A 16685-nucleotide genomic window follows, 5' to 3' on the forward strand; every position below is an offset into this window, starting at 1 on the left:
AAAGAATTAATGCACTTGTTATTGTATGTGCATACTATAGTGATGGGCGCCCTAAAAATGAATAGATGGTCACAGAGAAGTCAATTAGTCTTCAGTAGCTCAGTGGACTTTAATGAGGACTCTACTCTCTGCTTCTGAGAGTAAAGTGGGTTAATCTGGGTTAGAACACTTTGGAGATTTCCATGATGTAAATAATTCAGGCAGTCTGTGGGAGTAGCAAGGCTTCTGACACAGTTAAAATCCTCTAAACACTCCTACCTTGACAGTGTCTACCTAATTCAGTAAAAAGAATAAATATTAAATAACAAAACTTTTCAGTTCACTGTGCAGGAATAAGGAAGCTTTTAGCAGCAAGAATAAATAGCCCTTCCCCCAAAAGGCTATTTAGGTTGCATTGAGAGGGTGTGTAGGATAAAACTAGGCTTTGAGGGATTACATTATCATCTGTAAATATCACTAAATGTCAATTTCACAGCATACACACAAACCCATGACAAAATATTTCCATTGATGATAACTGAAATTTGGAGATAGGCAAAGTAAGAAAAATTATGCCTGAGAACTTAATAGACCCAAAATCCAGCGATTTAGACTTTTGTAGTAAGCTTGTTACAAATTGACTAACAAATGCATTTACTGACTGAAGGCTATTTACTTTGTATATTTTGACATGCGATGTTGACAATTTGTGCTTTAACAGTTATAAAACTAACTTTTTGAATCTCAGTGTCCATTGCTATTAAATAATTGTCTGAAACCCCTCCCCACAGAGTTTCCCACTACTATAAACATTTAAATACATAAAAATATCTGTGTTTAAAAATAAATGTTGATATTATCCATTCAAGTTATTTTTTAAAAATAAAAATTGAATTCTACCAAGCCTTGATAAAGCCCGTACATTTCTGTGATATTATCTCTGTAGTATAATTTATGTTGTTGCCCAGCTTTGGGGTTTTCTTGGAGCAGCAGAAATTGCATTTTTTAACTGACTATTTTCTATGCATGCCTTCTTGGGAAGGTGCAAAAGTCTGATATTTACACTAAATGTTACCAGAATCCCATTTTTAGAAAATGAGGCATAATACAAAAGCCGATATATTCCACAGCTTCGTTCTGAATAAAAATCCATTTAAAAATAAGGGCCTGGTTCTGGATGGCATCTGTAGTGGTGACTTTGCCTGTGTGTGTCAAAACTCTTCACTGAATAGTTCCATAAGGTCCAGTTCGCAGGTATATGCTCTTTTCTATCTAGTGTTTCTTCCTGATTACTATCAGCTACCTTCTACAATGATGACACTTAATTGTACATATATTTCCATGCCTGTAAGAACTTCTCTATGTTCACAATTTCTGGTACTCTTGACCAAATAAAGTTGTGCCTTTGTCTCAACTTCCTTCATGTGAATCCTCTAGTCTGACCTTTTAAAAAGACTAACATCCTTAAGCACAACTAAATGGTTTCCTTTCCTCATTCTTTGCATTTCACAAATTTTCACATTTTACTTCTTTTTATTGGAGCTTTCTGTCGGGGACATTTGTTTGGTAGGCACTGTTTGTTTCAAATCCAAGCAGAAAACCAACTTTTCTGAATATTATGTTTCTGTGCCTTTACTGTTTAGAAAGGTTTTATTGTTCTTTTTACTTGAGCCTAAAGGGATAGACCCATAAGAATGACTTTCTGGGACTTCAGTGGGAGTTTAGAGCATTCAGCAACTCATAAAATCAGGTCCAAAAATCACCAGAGACGCCATTAAAAATACCAGTCTACCACCCATTGAGCCAAGGAAAGGTAATGTACAAGGTATGGATCCACCTGCAGGAAGAAGACAATAGGGGAATATAATAAAAAAAATGAAAAGTCAAAATAAAATCTTTTACTACCTTTTTGTTACCATGGTCTTAAGCACTCTGTACGTTCCAAAGATCAAAGATTTATCCCAGCTCACTACTGCCTACAAACTTGCCAAAAGACACAGATTTATAGTGAAATCACAGAGATTTCATTGATCACAAAAAGGAAAAAAAGACCATAATCACACTAAAAATGGTGATCGTGCCACTGGTACTGATTTGTCAGGGAACTGCAGTCCACACATCACATAAACATAAACCTGCTGGCACCCCCTTTGGAAAGGTGTGTGTTAGTCTCTCTTGATAGATGAAGGGAGACAGTTTTATGTGATGTGATTCAGAAAAACTTTCAAGATTCTAAAGTAAGTATTTCCCAAGTGCTGAATATTTCCTGTTGCCTGAATTCTGTTTCCAAGTCAAAGTCTTTCAAATAAAACGATGGGGACAAGGGGAGGGAATGGAAGGGTCTCTTCCTTAACAAAACTGAAAACTAGCTAATAATCCATGTCGTTTCTTCTGTGTGTGTGTGTATGTGTGTGTGTGTGGTTTGTTTGCTTGCTTGCTTGTTTGTTTATTTTGGAGTGGGTGTTAAACTTAATGTATTGCTTATGAAAGGTGCCAGATTGAGAACCCTGGAAAATAAAGTTCTGTTTTACAAACCAGGTACAACACAGGCAAAGTAATGCAAACTTCATCACAGCACCCTGCTGATATTCCTGAACAATGGCCTGTGGGAACCACTAGAAAAAAAGATTGCTTTGGTCTTCATGACTCCATGGCCTTTTGCTGAGACGAGAACTACCACATCAGACAGGGTGCCAATTAGTGCTAATATGGAACTGTTTTTTTTTTTATATGGACATTGTATTGAAACACTCATTGCACAGAGGCCATAATGACTTTCAGCAGCAACTAACCTGCACTGAATTTCAATTAGTGACCTAAAGATGAAAGACTCTTTATCCTATTACTGGTCTCCTGAACCATGAAGTCCCTTATTATTATTACTATATATTACTTATCTAGAGCCATAGATGTGCATCATGTTTTGCAATACAGATAAAGACAGATTCCCTGCCCCAAAATGGTTGCAGTCTAGTTTAGTAAATCATTGTAAAATTGAGTGAATTAACTTTAGCTGGTTTTAATACAAATGTACCTAAACAAGATTTGACACAGTGTTTGTGGAATAAAAAGACAAAGAAGACAAAATTACCCCAGATAATTGCTATTCTTCTGTAAATTTAGCAGTGAAATTTGACACAGAGAGAGAGATGTCTTGAAAATTACCATTCCCATTTCAGATTCATTTCCATAGCATCAAACTAGCAGTTTTTAAAAGATTCTAAGGACTTCTTCCACCCTCAATGTAATCTAAATTACTGAATTCTCTAAATATCCTGTGGGAGGCGGGGCTGCTCAATATCGCCCTCTTTCGGGCCACACATGGTACTGTAGGCCCTCCCCACCTTAGTTTGTATGATCTGGATATCTGCTTGGGGCAGGGCAGTCTGTGCCATAAGCTTGGCGTCAGTTTCTAAACCAGTGCTCCCCAAACTGTGGGGAGGAATATTCGGGTGGGGAGACTGCAGTAGGGCCCAGGCCAGCCCCCACAGGGGGCAGGGAAGAAACGCCACCCAGTCCCGCTCTGCCCCCAGCTCTGCTCTGGCTCCAGCCCCAGCCCTCCAGCTGAGGCCCCAGCTTTGGCTCCCAGCCACGGCCTCGATCCCCAAACGTGGCCTGGCTTCCAGCCCTGCTCCCAGCCATGACTCCACTCCTGGCCCCGGCCCCAGTCCTTGCTCTGCTCCTGGCTCCCAGCCCCGCTCCTGGGGGGGTGGGGCGTAGACAGATTATGTTACAGGTAAGGGGGGGTGTTTGGAGACCACTGCTCTACAAAATCATTAGGGGGTCACAAGATTATTATGTGGGGGTCACAAACTGTCAGCCTCCACCCCTAAACCCCGCTTTGCCTCTAGTATTTATAATAGTGTTAAATATAAAAAAATATGTTTTTAGTTTATGAGGGGGGGCACACTCAGAATCTTGCTGTGTGAAAGGGGTCACCAATACAAAAGTTTGAGAGCCACTACTTTAAACAAAGAGGAAAACCCCTTCAAATGCAAGTGCTTAGCCCTGAGAAACACCTCCCCTGTCCCAGTCTCACCTGGCCCTGCCCCTAAGCAAAAGCAGGCAAGCCTTCCTAACTGGCCTGCTGGTTCAGTATTTCCTCTTGACCCTGCTAGACCTCTGGCGGACTGTCTTGATGCTCACCCAGCCTGAGTGGATTTTCCTTAGGCAGGGAGTGTCAGTGTGCTGATGCCTCCTCAGCAAGAAGAGGAGATCTGGCAGACCCCATCATACCTCTTAATGAAGAATCCATGGCTATTTATATTGCACCTGAGCAAGATGCCTACCAATATCTGCACCAAAGGCTTGAGTCTGCTCCTACTGAAGTCAGTTGCAAAACTGCTATGGTCTTCTATAGTGCAAGATCATGATATAAGAACTTTGTGACCTGTTCCATTCCTTATTTACATATGTAATCAAGTAAAGTTTAACTTATTTACGTAAGGAAGTAATATGTAGATTAGAGATGAGCCAAAACCCAAAGCACAGATTAAAAATGTAAAGGTAGTAGACTTCTGATTTCAAATCTTATATCTGAACCTGCCACTACAGTTTGGTACCAGGTCAGACCCAAAAGTAAAAAGGAACCTATGAGCTGGTTCTGGTACAGATGTGGCTGAAATCTCTTTGCAAGATGATATTTAAAGATTTCTAATCTCCTAATCTAATCACCTAATCTCAAAAATTGTTTTTTGTTTTTTCTATTTTATACCATTACCTCACAAAATCAGCAATTGGACATCATCTAGACAATCCCTGACCTGATCAGAGTGGAGAATACAAAGCCTGTCCTGATCCCAATACATATTCACATCCAAGTTCTGCATCCTGAGCCAGACTCTAATTTAGATATAACAACATAATTCCTATTTTGAATTTCAATTATTTTTATGAGGGGAACCTCTGTAAACCATAGTATCTCAATCCCAAGAATCTGTTGTTTGGGACAGCAGCAGATGTGCAGCAGGTACTGGTATCCTATTGTTTTATTCCCAGAAAATGATAGATCATATGGCCATTAGAGATACCTACATAACTCACTTTCAATTAATTAACTTCTGCTTCCACCCACAATCAAGACTAGATTTTTAAATCTTCTCCTTCATCTCACAGATGTAAAAATAATCATGCTTCTACACAGCAGCCTCTGTGCATCATGAACCTATAATGAAAAGAGAAGGAGTAGCATGCTATGGTGGACTGAACCTGAGACTGGGAGCTTGGCCTTCCCTGCTTCGCCGCTATGTACCCTGACTTGCTGTGTGACTTTTGGAAAGTCACATAGAGGCAATTTTGTAAGAGAGCTCTCTAATTCTCAGTTTGAGAAGGCATCCCCCCAAACATGAGCATATTGGAAAATTTAGTCCCCTACCCACTCTAAGGGTATGTGTATACTGAATTTGTATCTGGGTCCATGTACTTACATATGAGCTTGCTCTTTTCAAGCTCAACTGTAAGCATCCACACAACTTTGGTGTGCACACCTCATTTCCGTCCCATATACAGGCAGGTGCATCCATCCTCGCTGTGTGTTGATACACGTCTGGTGCTGTGGTTTCTGGGGCCATATCCCACCTTTCTTACCACCTTGTTAGCTGTAGCTACTTTAAGGCTCAGTTCCTGGTATACTGTCTCATTTTTGTTATCTGTAAAAGGACATATGTTTATGGAACAAACACTTTCACCCAAAATCAGCCTGACACTAAAACCATCCTGCTCCAGAGGATGTTACAGCTCTTTTGGCTCATGTTACCCCAAACAACTATATCATATTATACTAAACATAAATCTCCTGAAAATCAACCACCAACCACTGGTATCTGAAATAAATTAGATTTAAATAAAAGTACTTTTCATTCTGGGGGGTTAATTTATTATTATTATTTTGCAGTGTGCTCAGAAACTAACGTAGTAAGCCATTTGGAAATATGTACATTAATATCTCACAGGGATGTTGTGATTATTGAATGTATGTACAATACACTCAAAATGCAAATGTTAAGCCTTATTTTTAGGAGGGATGAATATTTATGTCCCTGATGACTGACAAGTTACAGAAGCATGATTCTAACAGATGATTTGGACCCCCATCTGTAAAGATTTATGTTTACGCATAACTTTGAGCACATGAATACCTCACTGAACTAAATAGGATTGCTCACATGTTTGAAGTTAAGCATAAGGTCTAGTCAGAAATTTGACAGAATATTTTTCCATTGGAAGATTTTAATTTGTTGAAAGCTAAATGTTTTGAAGAAATGTGTTGATTGACAACATTTCATTTAAAGAAAAAATTGGGGGGAAAAAGCACTTTGCTAAGGTCAAAACAACTTTTCAGAACTTAAAGCTTTGATTTTCCATTTTGAAATTACTTTTAATTTTAATTTGTTTTAATGTTACATAATACACAATTTTAATAAGTCATACTCAGAGAAAAACATTTCGATTTTATCTAAATAAAACATTTCAATCAACCCGAAACAATATTTTTCTCAGAATTTCATTTCACAGGAAATTTCAAAAAATGTTGGTTTTATTCTGTTTTGGAATTTAAAAATAAATTGAAATCACAGCTTTTCCTGCTAAACAAAAAACCCAGTTCCCACCAAGCTCTTTTAAGCATGCATATAAATCTTTTCAGGATAAGGGCCTTATAACAGAGAATCAGTCTGTCAGCCAAAAGAGTATCTTTTTTGTAGATACTCATATGAGATGCCAGAGCAAATTTGCCAATGTTACCTTACACCTTCTTCCCTTACTAAAAACAACAGGCCTTTTGACATTACATTTGTCAGTGCTAGGAACCACGCCCTTCCCTGCCCCACTAATATAAAACATACATTCTCAACCTTCTGCTTTACCCATGGACAGATGCTTCATCTCCAGATCAATGGACTGGTGGTTCTTTTACTAGCATCAAATGGTGCAGCAATTTATCGGTTCAAAGGGTTAGTTTATTTCATTTATCACATCACTCAAGTCCTTATGCTGTTATATAATTGTTATATGTCTGTTCTAACATAAGAGTGCACCGAGCCAAAATCAGAAGGTTACATAAAGTGCATTTAAGTACAAGTTATGATTTCCTGCTTTGTAAAGTATACTCAAATGAGATGAAAAAATGTAAATTATTACATCACATGTTATGCATCATTTGCCAGCACCGCTATCGAAATGGTATTATGCATACTAATCAATGGTGAAGTATTGTCTTTTAGTCTAATGGATACAGTCTCTTCTCAAAGTGCAAGGATTTACACACGTTACTCCAATTAGCATTAATGGGATTTACAAGCATAAATCTTCTGCATATCAAGAGAAGAATTAGTTTAAGATGACCGAATGAACTCACCAAATAATCACTTAGTTGGAAAATATTAATATGTAGTCACATTTCCAATACAATTATTTAAACTTGTGCTAAACTAACACTGAAATTGATTTGAGAGTATGGTGAGTAGAAAATAAACTATTTTATACCAGCTGCACCATATAATGTTGTACGTCTAAAGCAAGGGCTTTAAATGAACACAGAGCACCAATACCTACAGATTAAATCATAGGCTGAGATTTTCGAAACTGAGATGGGGTGTTAGCCATACACCTTCCATTAATCTTTTCTGCACTGCTTTGAAAATCTGAGCCATGACTTATTATTAGCACTTTTGTTGTGTTTACATATCTATATAATTCTTACCTACCAACATCCCTGCTCCACCGACACACACAATGAATGTAAACTTTAAAACAAAATTAAATGTAAATGTGAATTCCTGAGAGATACATTTTCAAGGCCTCAGAAGGGCTTTAGCTGGGACACATTAACTTCAATTGGTTTCACACAGCTAACTCTCTGTATAATCCTTTGCCAATTTGCCCCTTTCAGAATTTATTAGTATTCTTTTATTTGCTTTATTTTCTGACCATTTTCATTTTGCAGTGTTTCATGACCTGGTGGCTACACTAGCATTTACAAATTGCTGGCAGTTTCTGTAAAAAGGCTACTGACTTATCTTGTATAGAAAAGGTGATATGTGATTCCTGATGATGCTAATGAGAGTTACAGCACATACTCAAAGATTAATATATCATTGTGATATATTCTCTTGATATATGTACGTAACTCCTGCTATGCACATATTAGGAAGATATATACAACTTTAGAGCTCCCAGTATGACATCTTCTGAAATGACATATTACAATTCTAGAGTTAATAAGATCAAAGTGTAAAGTCAAGTCCTCGAAATTGCTCTCCTTACTCTGGGTTCTTCAAAGGGAGTTTTGCTTGAGCAAATACGGGGGCAGCCTCCAACACTGTAAGATGACCCAATTCAGGAAAGCTTGTGCTTAAGTAGCTTCCTGAATCAGGGCCTAATAATGCCCTATTCAATTTGAGGCTCTTTCCAGAACACTTGTGTGACAGGGCACACTGGCCCCACACTGGTCATGCCCCCTCTGCCCTGATGGGCATGCTCAAGCTGGGATATAAAAGGGTACAGCTTGGCTCATTCAGGGCTGACCGCTGAAGAGGGAAGACACATGCTGCAAGCTCCAGCCTGGGAGCTGCTGAAGCAACAGATGCTGAGACCCAGGATAATGCCCCAGCTCCTGCAGATGCCCAAGAAGCGATGGAACTGCTGAAAGTCACACAGGCTGAGGAGACTATGGACTTCTGGGACACCAGGACCACTACACAAGGGACAGGGTAGGAAGTAGCTCAGGGGGACTAGGCATTGTACCGAGCGGTGTCAGAGTGTTTCGGGAAGATTCCCTGCTGACCCAATGGCGAGCATACTTGCCACTGTCAGGGCCCTGAGCTGGGACCCGGTGGAGCAGGGAGGGCCCGGGTCCCCCTACCCAGTCACCACACCCCCACTCCCATCCAAGGTGGCGGCCCACTCCCCAGACTGGCCGCTAGACCAAACAACCCTACTAAAGAGGACCATTATGCTGACTCTGGCCACTGGGCCACATGGCCCTGCTGAACAGGGCAGACCTGTTGACTGACTGGTAGGCCACAAAGCCCTGAGAGGGGGCAGCCATATTGACTTTTACCGCCAGGCCAAGCTATCCTAAGACAAGGGATGGTTGTATAGACTCAGCCGTGGGGCCATCTTTACCCGCACTTTGTCCCAAGAAGGGATGGGGTGCACTTGCCCTCTGACACCTTGCATTATACATATTTATGCAGATTTACATTTTAAGAAATGTACATTTATATGAAACCATATAAGATTAACCGGGGAATGCCTTTGGGGTGTTCATTAGTGTGCATTGTATTGAGTCTATTACACTTAAGACTGAACTATAGTCAGTACCAAATCTGAAAGGTTATGTGAGCAGTTTGATGTATACATTTTTGTAGATCAAAATGTAGAAATGAAAATAATGACATTTTAAAAATATTTTCTACTGAAATCTCACATGCACACACAACACTCCGTGTTTACAAATAATTCTTCTTGAAGATAGTAAGCCATAGTATTTTACCACTAGAGAAAGGATGGTGTATAGACCCCACACAAACACCACGGTCATTCAATGACTGTGGTTCTCTTCCCAATAGCACTTTTCTATATACAAGCATAATGGGCAAAAGTAAGAGGGGAAAATAGATATGATGGGGAAAGGTTGTGAGGGAACCAGCAAAACTGTGCTGAGAAGCCAGCACACATCACAAATGTGGCAAGAATTTTTAGAGGCAGTTAGAACAGAATCCTAAAAGAGATTATGGGCCTGATTCTCCACTATCTTACAACAGTTTTACACTGGCATGACTCCATTTACTTTAATGAAATGCCCCTGGTATCAAATTGGTGTAACACAGTGGAAAAGCAGCTCTGGTCCAAAGGTCTAATTTTGAGCAACTAACTAAAATCAAATATGAGATGCTCCAAAGCTAAGGATTGTGTGAGTGTGACAGACACTCCACTTAGGGATAATACTATCATTTGTATAGAAAGACTTCCAATTCCAAACTTCAGTACATCTACACAATAATAGAAGTGTCCTGTTTGCAAGGGTTCTCAACTTTTTTCTTTCTGAGGCCCCCCAACGTGAGATAAAAACTTCATGGCCCACAACTACTGTTTTTCCTGCATATAAGAGCCAGGGCCAGCATTAGGGGGTAGCAAGCAGGAGTTGCCCTAGGTCCCACACCACAGTGGACCCTGTGAAGCTAAGTTGCTCAGACTTTGGCTTCAGCCCCGGGGGGTGGGACTTGGGTCATCAGGCTTCAGCCCCACGTGGTAGGGCTTTGGCTTTCTGCCTTTGACCCAAACAAGTCTAATGCCAACCCTGCTTGGCGGACCCCCTGAAACCTGCTTGTGGGCCCCCAGGGGTCCCCAGACCCCTGGTTGAGAACCACTGCTGTGTTGGGTATCAAATATTTCTGAAATATGTGTTTTATTGGCAATCACCAGGGAGATGTGAGCAGCACAATCCACTTCACAAACAAAGAGAATTGCAAGTTAAGTATTTTCATGAAGATTTTTGGCTGTCTGACTTTTCAGCTGGTGTCTATACAGTTCTTAATCAAAAAAGTCTTGAATTGTTCACACAATACCTTTCTATTGACCTATTTTGGTTTTCTTTGGTGTGGTCTAACAAGACTTATTGAGAGGGTGAACTGTTTCTTGTGTGAAAATTCACTACCTATTTTTTAAAGCATTGTCATCTTTCTATTTTTCTAAAGTTTTCTCAACCCATAGAAATCATTTGTATTTTTCCATTGCTACAAATTAGCAAAACAAGTACTTTGGCTTCTGTAGCACTTAATCTAAACATAGTCCACAGTCAGTAATATGTCTTTCACCTCTCCATAAATGGATGCAAGGTAAAATAAATCTCTCTTAATGATAGTAATGTCTGGGGATGCAGTTTTGTTGGGTATGCTTTATACTCATGACTTCTGTGATGAAACAGATCTAAAATCTCCTGTGGTGACAATTCCTACAAACATAAATTCAACACCACCGCCACTGAGATCATTGTGAGTACGCTGGCTCGAGTCCATGTCTACTAGATTAAATTTTAGGTCTAACACATATTTATACTGCAGTTTTTATTTTTGTTTTTAATTAAAATAAATTACACTAGAAGCATTCGGCTAGACATGGATTGATCAGTCACTAAAACCTATGGATGTTATAGTAGACTGTACCTAAGGTATACATTTTTATAAAACAGGAAAGTACAGTAGAAAAATCTATATATTAAAAGTCGACAGTTTGAAAGTTGTTAGATCATTTGATGGGTCTCTTATAAAACATGATACCTTTTTTTGAAAGATTTTATCTGCAGTACTCTACATATTATGATGGCTATTCATACTTTACTTCTTCAGTTTTTATAGCCTCCAAGTAATGTTACAGAATAGTAAATACTGTTATTATAACCTTCATAGCTGTGTTAGTGTTATATTTTTAAAGATGAAGTATCTGATTCTCCTCACACACATCAGTGTAAATCAAAAATAACTCCATAGTAGTCAATAGGTTACAGGAGTGTAAAACAAGTCCAGGGGATCAAGGCCACAGCTTTATAAACCAAGATTGGTTAATATTAAAAGTACAAATTTTGAATACATGAAATCTCTTTCCCTTTTGTTAGTTTATTTTATTCAGGTTTTAACACTGCACCCTCCCCATGGTATTTAAGAATATCTGAATAGGAGACAATACTAATGAACCAATTTACACCAGCTGAAGATTTGACTAACACTTTGAAAATGAATGATGTTCTTAAAGTGAAGTATTGAATATGTTGTGTTTAACAGTCCATTAATAATTCTCATGAAACAGAAGCCTTTTCTAGAGGTTTAGCAGGAAGCTAGGATGACTGCCAAATGATCATATTCTGTAATCACCGGATAGTTTTACTTTACACATACACTTGCACACCCACAGACTGAAGAACCCACACTTATCCAAAGAAATATCATGTGGCAAAAAGATGGCTCTAAGCAGTAGAAAAGAAAAAAATCTTTTAAAATTCTCATGGGATTAGAGACTGACTGTTAAAGGAAGAGCATTATTTTATCACTCAGCTAATGAGCCATACAAGGACTTGTTATTGCTCAGTATAGTTCTGTTCTGACAACACTACTTTGAAACAAATATGCCAACTTTAATACACAAAGAAAACAAGACACATTTTCAATTGTGTCAATTACATATCAGGGTGTATGTAATTGAAATAAAACACTTGGGAGGAAATACCCAGAAGGATGTGCAGATTTTGCCTTTTTAAGCACAAAGAGATTTTTGTACATTCCACAATGGATCTGACACAAAAGAAGATTGGTGGCTCCTGACCTCAATGAAGTGACTAGAAAATAAACAGCAGAGTCCAATGACAGGTCCCAACAAGCATGTCCTACAAGTGTCATTCTTGTGCTAGGCTATCATATAGAACTTAGTCTCTCAGTCGCTTTCATTTCATATTACGCACACACACACCGGCACCAGCGGACCCCAATGCTGCCTGAACACCTCGATCTTATATTGATCACGAAGCGATTTTAACACAAGGTTGTCAACCTGAGACAATGTAAATGGGTGTGATTTCCAAAAAAATCTGAGTGAGATTTTTAAAATCTAGTTCAAACAGATTGGCTTGAGGGGGTTGAGGAAGAGAGAGACTCGAAATGAATTCAGAAATCCTTCAAGCACGAGACGTGGCCGGCATAGAAAAGCTGCAGCAACCCCCTAGAGACCCGAAAGAGAAACTGGGCAACGTTAAACAGAGCCTGGCCCTGGGATGGGAGCAGATCCCCCCCAACACGAACAGATTTCAAACCAAACACATTTGTTTTAACATAAAAATTCAAAACTTAACCACAGGGCGCAAGAGTCAGCTGTGCTCCCCGGGTGAGAGCGGGGGATCAGGTGGGGATGGGTCACTCACTCAGAGGTGCCTGGTTAGTGAGCACTCACCAGAGGAACCGAGGAGAGCGCAATGAACCCCTGCACCGCAACAGCCCTAGAGCAGCTGGCAGTGCCCGGTAGCTGAGATCTGCATGCAGGGAGCCCGAGACACAAACGGCTTGGGCATTCCGCCAGCTGCAGCGTGCACGGGACCCTCACCCCCAGCGGAGGGGCTGGCAGTGCCCTGGGAGTGCTGGGAGACTGGGGGGAGGGCGGGGAGAGGCATCCCGCCAGCTGCAGCGAGCACGGGACCCTCAGCCCCACGCTGGCAGTGCCCGGGTGCGGAGCGCGGGTCAGGCACTCACCAGCTGCAACGCGCAGAGGAAGATGAGCGTGCAGCGCCCGGTGCAGCAGCCCATGGTGGTGGCTGGCGGTGCCCGATCCCTGCTTCTCTCTCTCTCTCTCTCTCCCGCTCCTTCCTTCCGCTAAGGCAGCCCCGGAGGCGACGCTGCGCTCACCGCATCCGGACCGACCCGCTGCCCGGCTTCTTCCCCGCGGGGGGCGCGTCGCTTCCTCGGGATTCTTCCCTCCTTTGTGGCGGGCAGGAGCCGGGCGAGTGGTGTCCGGCGGAGCTCAGCGCCAGCCGGGCGAGCGCAGCATCCGGCGGCGGGCTCTGGCCAGCCACGAGCGGCTGCGGCTGTCGGTGGTCGCGGGTCGGGGACGGCGCGTGCGGAGGGGAGCAGAGCGGTGTGGCTGGGGGCGGGCAGAGGGAGTTTGCGGTGGGGGAGGGGTGTTTGGGGGCTGGGGTAATGGGGGGAGCGTCCGGGCGGGCGGCTCGGAGGGGGGGGGGGGGGCTGTAGTGAGATGCCAGGACGCCGTGGGCTGTGTGACTGGCTGGGGAGGGGGCGTGTGTGAGTGGGGGGGGGGGTGAATGGTTGAGGGAGCGTGGGCGGGAGGCTGCTGCTGAGCAGGCTCCCGGGTGCCGCTTTCCGCTCGCTAGTGCTTGGTGCGACAGTCTTCCCGGGAAAGTTCAAGGGACTTGGGTGGCTGGGCGAGGGGAGCTGGCTGGAGAGAAGTGCCGGGGGCGTGGGGGGGGGGGGGGCGATGACGCTTTGCTGCTGGGTGGGGCTTGCACTGGACCCCACCCACAGCCCTTCCCCCGTGTTCACAGCTGGGGCCGAGGAGAGAAAGGGGCGGGGGAGCCTGGCTCCATTGTTCACTGGTCTGTACTGGCACTGGGAGACCCCGGCCGGGGGCAGTGGGGAAGGGCGCCAAGGCTTTCGGAAAGCACGGGGCGGGGGCATTGGTGTGTCTGTGGAGGACGAAGGGAGACGCGTGGGCACCAGAAGGGGCCAGCAGGACTTGATCGGGCTGCCACTGAGGCACTGATCGCACGGTTCGGCTGGTGCCTCTGGCTGCTTTGGATGTTAAAGAGCGCAATCATCTCGCAGCAGTTTCTATCCCTCGGAAAAGAAGGAGCGTGCAAGCATCTCAGCCGCCCGGGTTAGTAAAACCCTGCTCTGAAATGCATCCCAGCGCCACTCTCACTAAGGAAGGGAAATTTAACTTGAGCCTCGTACCTCGTCGGATGGGGGCGTGGGGGGAAGCTGCAAAGGTGAAACTGAGCTCGGATATTGGTCTAACTAACCTCATGTTCCAAGGAACACCCTGGATTGCTACCTAGGTGTAACTGAGGGCAGAATTTGGTCCAGACTCTTGTTCCTGCAGGACTCCCTCAAAGGTTGGGTGAACCGAGTTAGTTGAAGGTAGTCATATTCCTGTGGAGTTATGCTGGGGATTGCAGGGACGTCAGCGATTCCAACCCTCCTCACGTTCCCCCACAGCGCTAGAGTGCAGACAGGGAGAGTGGAGGTGGTTGTTGGAGGGTAAGGCACCTGGGTGCCTTCACGGGAGCTCAAATTCTTTAATCTGCTCCTCGGCCAATTAATCCACGGGATTTTGGGGAATCACGGCTCCTTCTATGGCAACCTCTGTGTGCCGCCCCAGCCAGGCGGATTACACAGTCACAGGTTCCCTTGCAGGAGCTGGGAAAGACCCCCAGGAGAAAGGCTTGGCCACATGAATAGTTTCACTTGGTAAAGGGAATCAGAGTGCTGCAAAGAAGGAGAGTGCCTCCATGAAAGGACAAGGATGAATAACCATTCCTCTGGGAAAGTCATGCTATGGGGATGTGAGGGTTGCAGGATGAATGGATTCCCTACAGGTATAAAGGTCCATATTCCTTCACCACATTGAAAGATCTAGGCCTAAGACAAGTGAGGTATGTAGGAGAAAGTGAGAACAATAAAAAAAAATGTGTACATTCCCTTTGGAAAAAATTGTCCAAATGGATAAAGTGTTAGTTATCCCCTCCTTTCCTTCAGCACAGCATAATTAATTGTCTGGCATTGTGGCAGAAGTGGCATGTTCCAGTCACTAATCACCAACATCCTTTGGTCTACTGTTGTCATTGTTGTCTACTAAGTACTACCAATGATTGTTGAGCCTTGCTTTGGGAGAAACCTACATTTCTGTGAGGTCGGAAAAATACCTGATTGATATTCCCTGTTGAAATATACAGTACTTTCATATACCCAAGAATTAAAATACATTTTATAGACAGGCTTTTAATTCCTCAAAGAGACAATAGTGACTTATTTAAGATTTGTTACCATCTGAATTATTACTTAATTGATGGATTAAATGTTAATAATAATCACAAAATAATTAAGATTACTAGAAATTTAATTATGGGACTGTGACATGTTTACCTTGGTTTGAAATGCTGCTTTAAATTTATTAAAATTTTAGGTGTTTTTTTAAAAAAAAAAATAAAGTGCTAAGGATAGTTTTATATTCATAAAGGAACAAAATAAAGAAAGAATTGAGAGCTATGTAATGATCACATTACTCAAATGAGTAATCAATTGGTGATGTGATTAAGAAAAGCAAAATTTAACCCCATTGTGAAACATCCTCAAGGCACATACTGAATAAAAGTGTCAGAGGTTTATATCAACTACACAAATGGCTTAGACACAAAGTAAAACCAGGCTCTAAACTTTCCCAAAGTTTAGGAGTATGGAGAATAAAGGTTCCATCTTGATCCCAGTATTTAGGAAAAGTACTCAAATACCATAGTGATAGGTGGAGTATAAGCATCTGGTTCTCCTTTCAATGTAGGGATGACACCAAGTCTTTATATTTACTTCTTTTCCAATCCTTTGGAGTTGAGCAACTAACTCAATGTCTAACAGAGACTGGGGTATGGATAAAAGGGCTAGTTGGCTGAGATAAGATAACCCAGATAAGAGTGAGGTGATACACATAGGTTAGTAGAAGCCGTTGTAAGGAATAAGAGATATCAGTATTTCCTTCTCTGAGGAGATATGCCTGAGATCAAGGTCTTGCTGGATTCCCAACTGTTGCTAGATGCTCAGGTAGCAGCAGTTACCAAGAGCATTCTTATCTGCAACATAAGAAGAAAGTTGCAGTCCTTTTTTCAGATGCAGATTCTGTCACAGTCATTCATACCTTCATTACATCCAGATTGAATCACCGTAACCTTAAAACCATTCAGAAATTGCAGAGAGTACAGAATGTGGTGCTCACATTTTACGCAGTGTGTCATATTGCGAGCACATTACACCTGTCTTCCATGATCTGGACTAGCCTACACAGTGACTTGATTTCCAGATGAAGTTTAAGATATTGCTTGGTAGGTCAACCATAAAGCTTTGAATGACTTTGGTACTTCAGATACCACCTGTTTCCTAGTGTGATTCCATTACAGTAAAAAATCAACTGAGGCATTCAAGCTAGTAACCTTCTATTTA

The 16685-nt window shown here is 42.1% G+C and overlaps 1 protein-coding gene across 12 annotated transcripts in view; it reads right to left on the reverse strand.

Annotated features, from left to right (window-relative positions):
* The window catches only part of NKAIN3 (sodium/potassium transporting ATPase interacting 3), a 663159-nt gene that overhangs the window by 520848 nt on the left and 125626 nt on the right, over positions 1-16685 (reverse strand). For 10 of the 12 annotated variants that reach the window (XM_073331057.2, XM_073331058.2, XM_073331054.2 and 7 more), the window contains exon 1: positions 13215-13867. The exons of the other annotated variants lie outside the window; for them this stretch is intronic. In XM_073331057.2, coding sequence (XP_073187158.1) covers positions 13215-13268 — 54 coding nt within the window. In that variant the 5' untranslated portion in view covers positions 13269-13867. Of the gene's footprint in view, positions 1-13214; positions 13868-16685 lie in introns of those variants that run through there. 12 annotated transcript variants of the gene reach the window in all.

Source organism: Lepidochelys kempii, chromosome 2, assembly GCF_965140285.1.
Source record: "Lepidochelys kempii isolate rLepKem1 chromosome 2, rLepKem1.hap1, whole genome shotgun sequence".
In the NCBI taxonomy this organism is placed as follows: Eukaryota; Metazoa; Chordata; order Testudines; family Cheloniidae; genus Lepidochelys; species Lepidochelys kempii.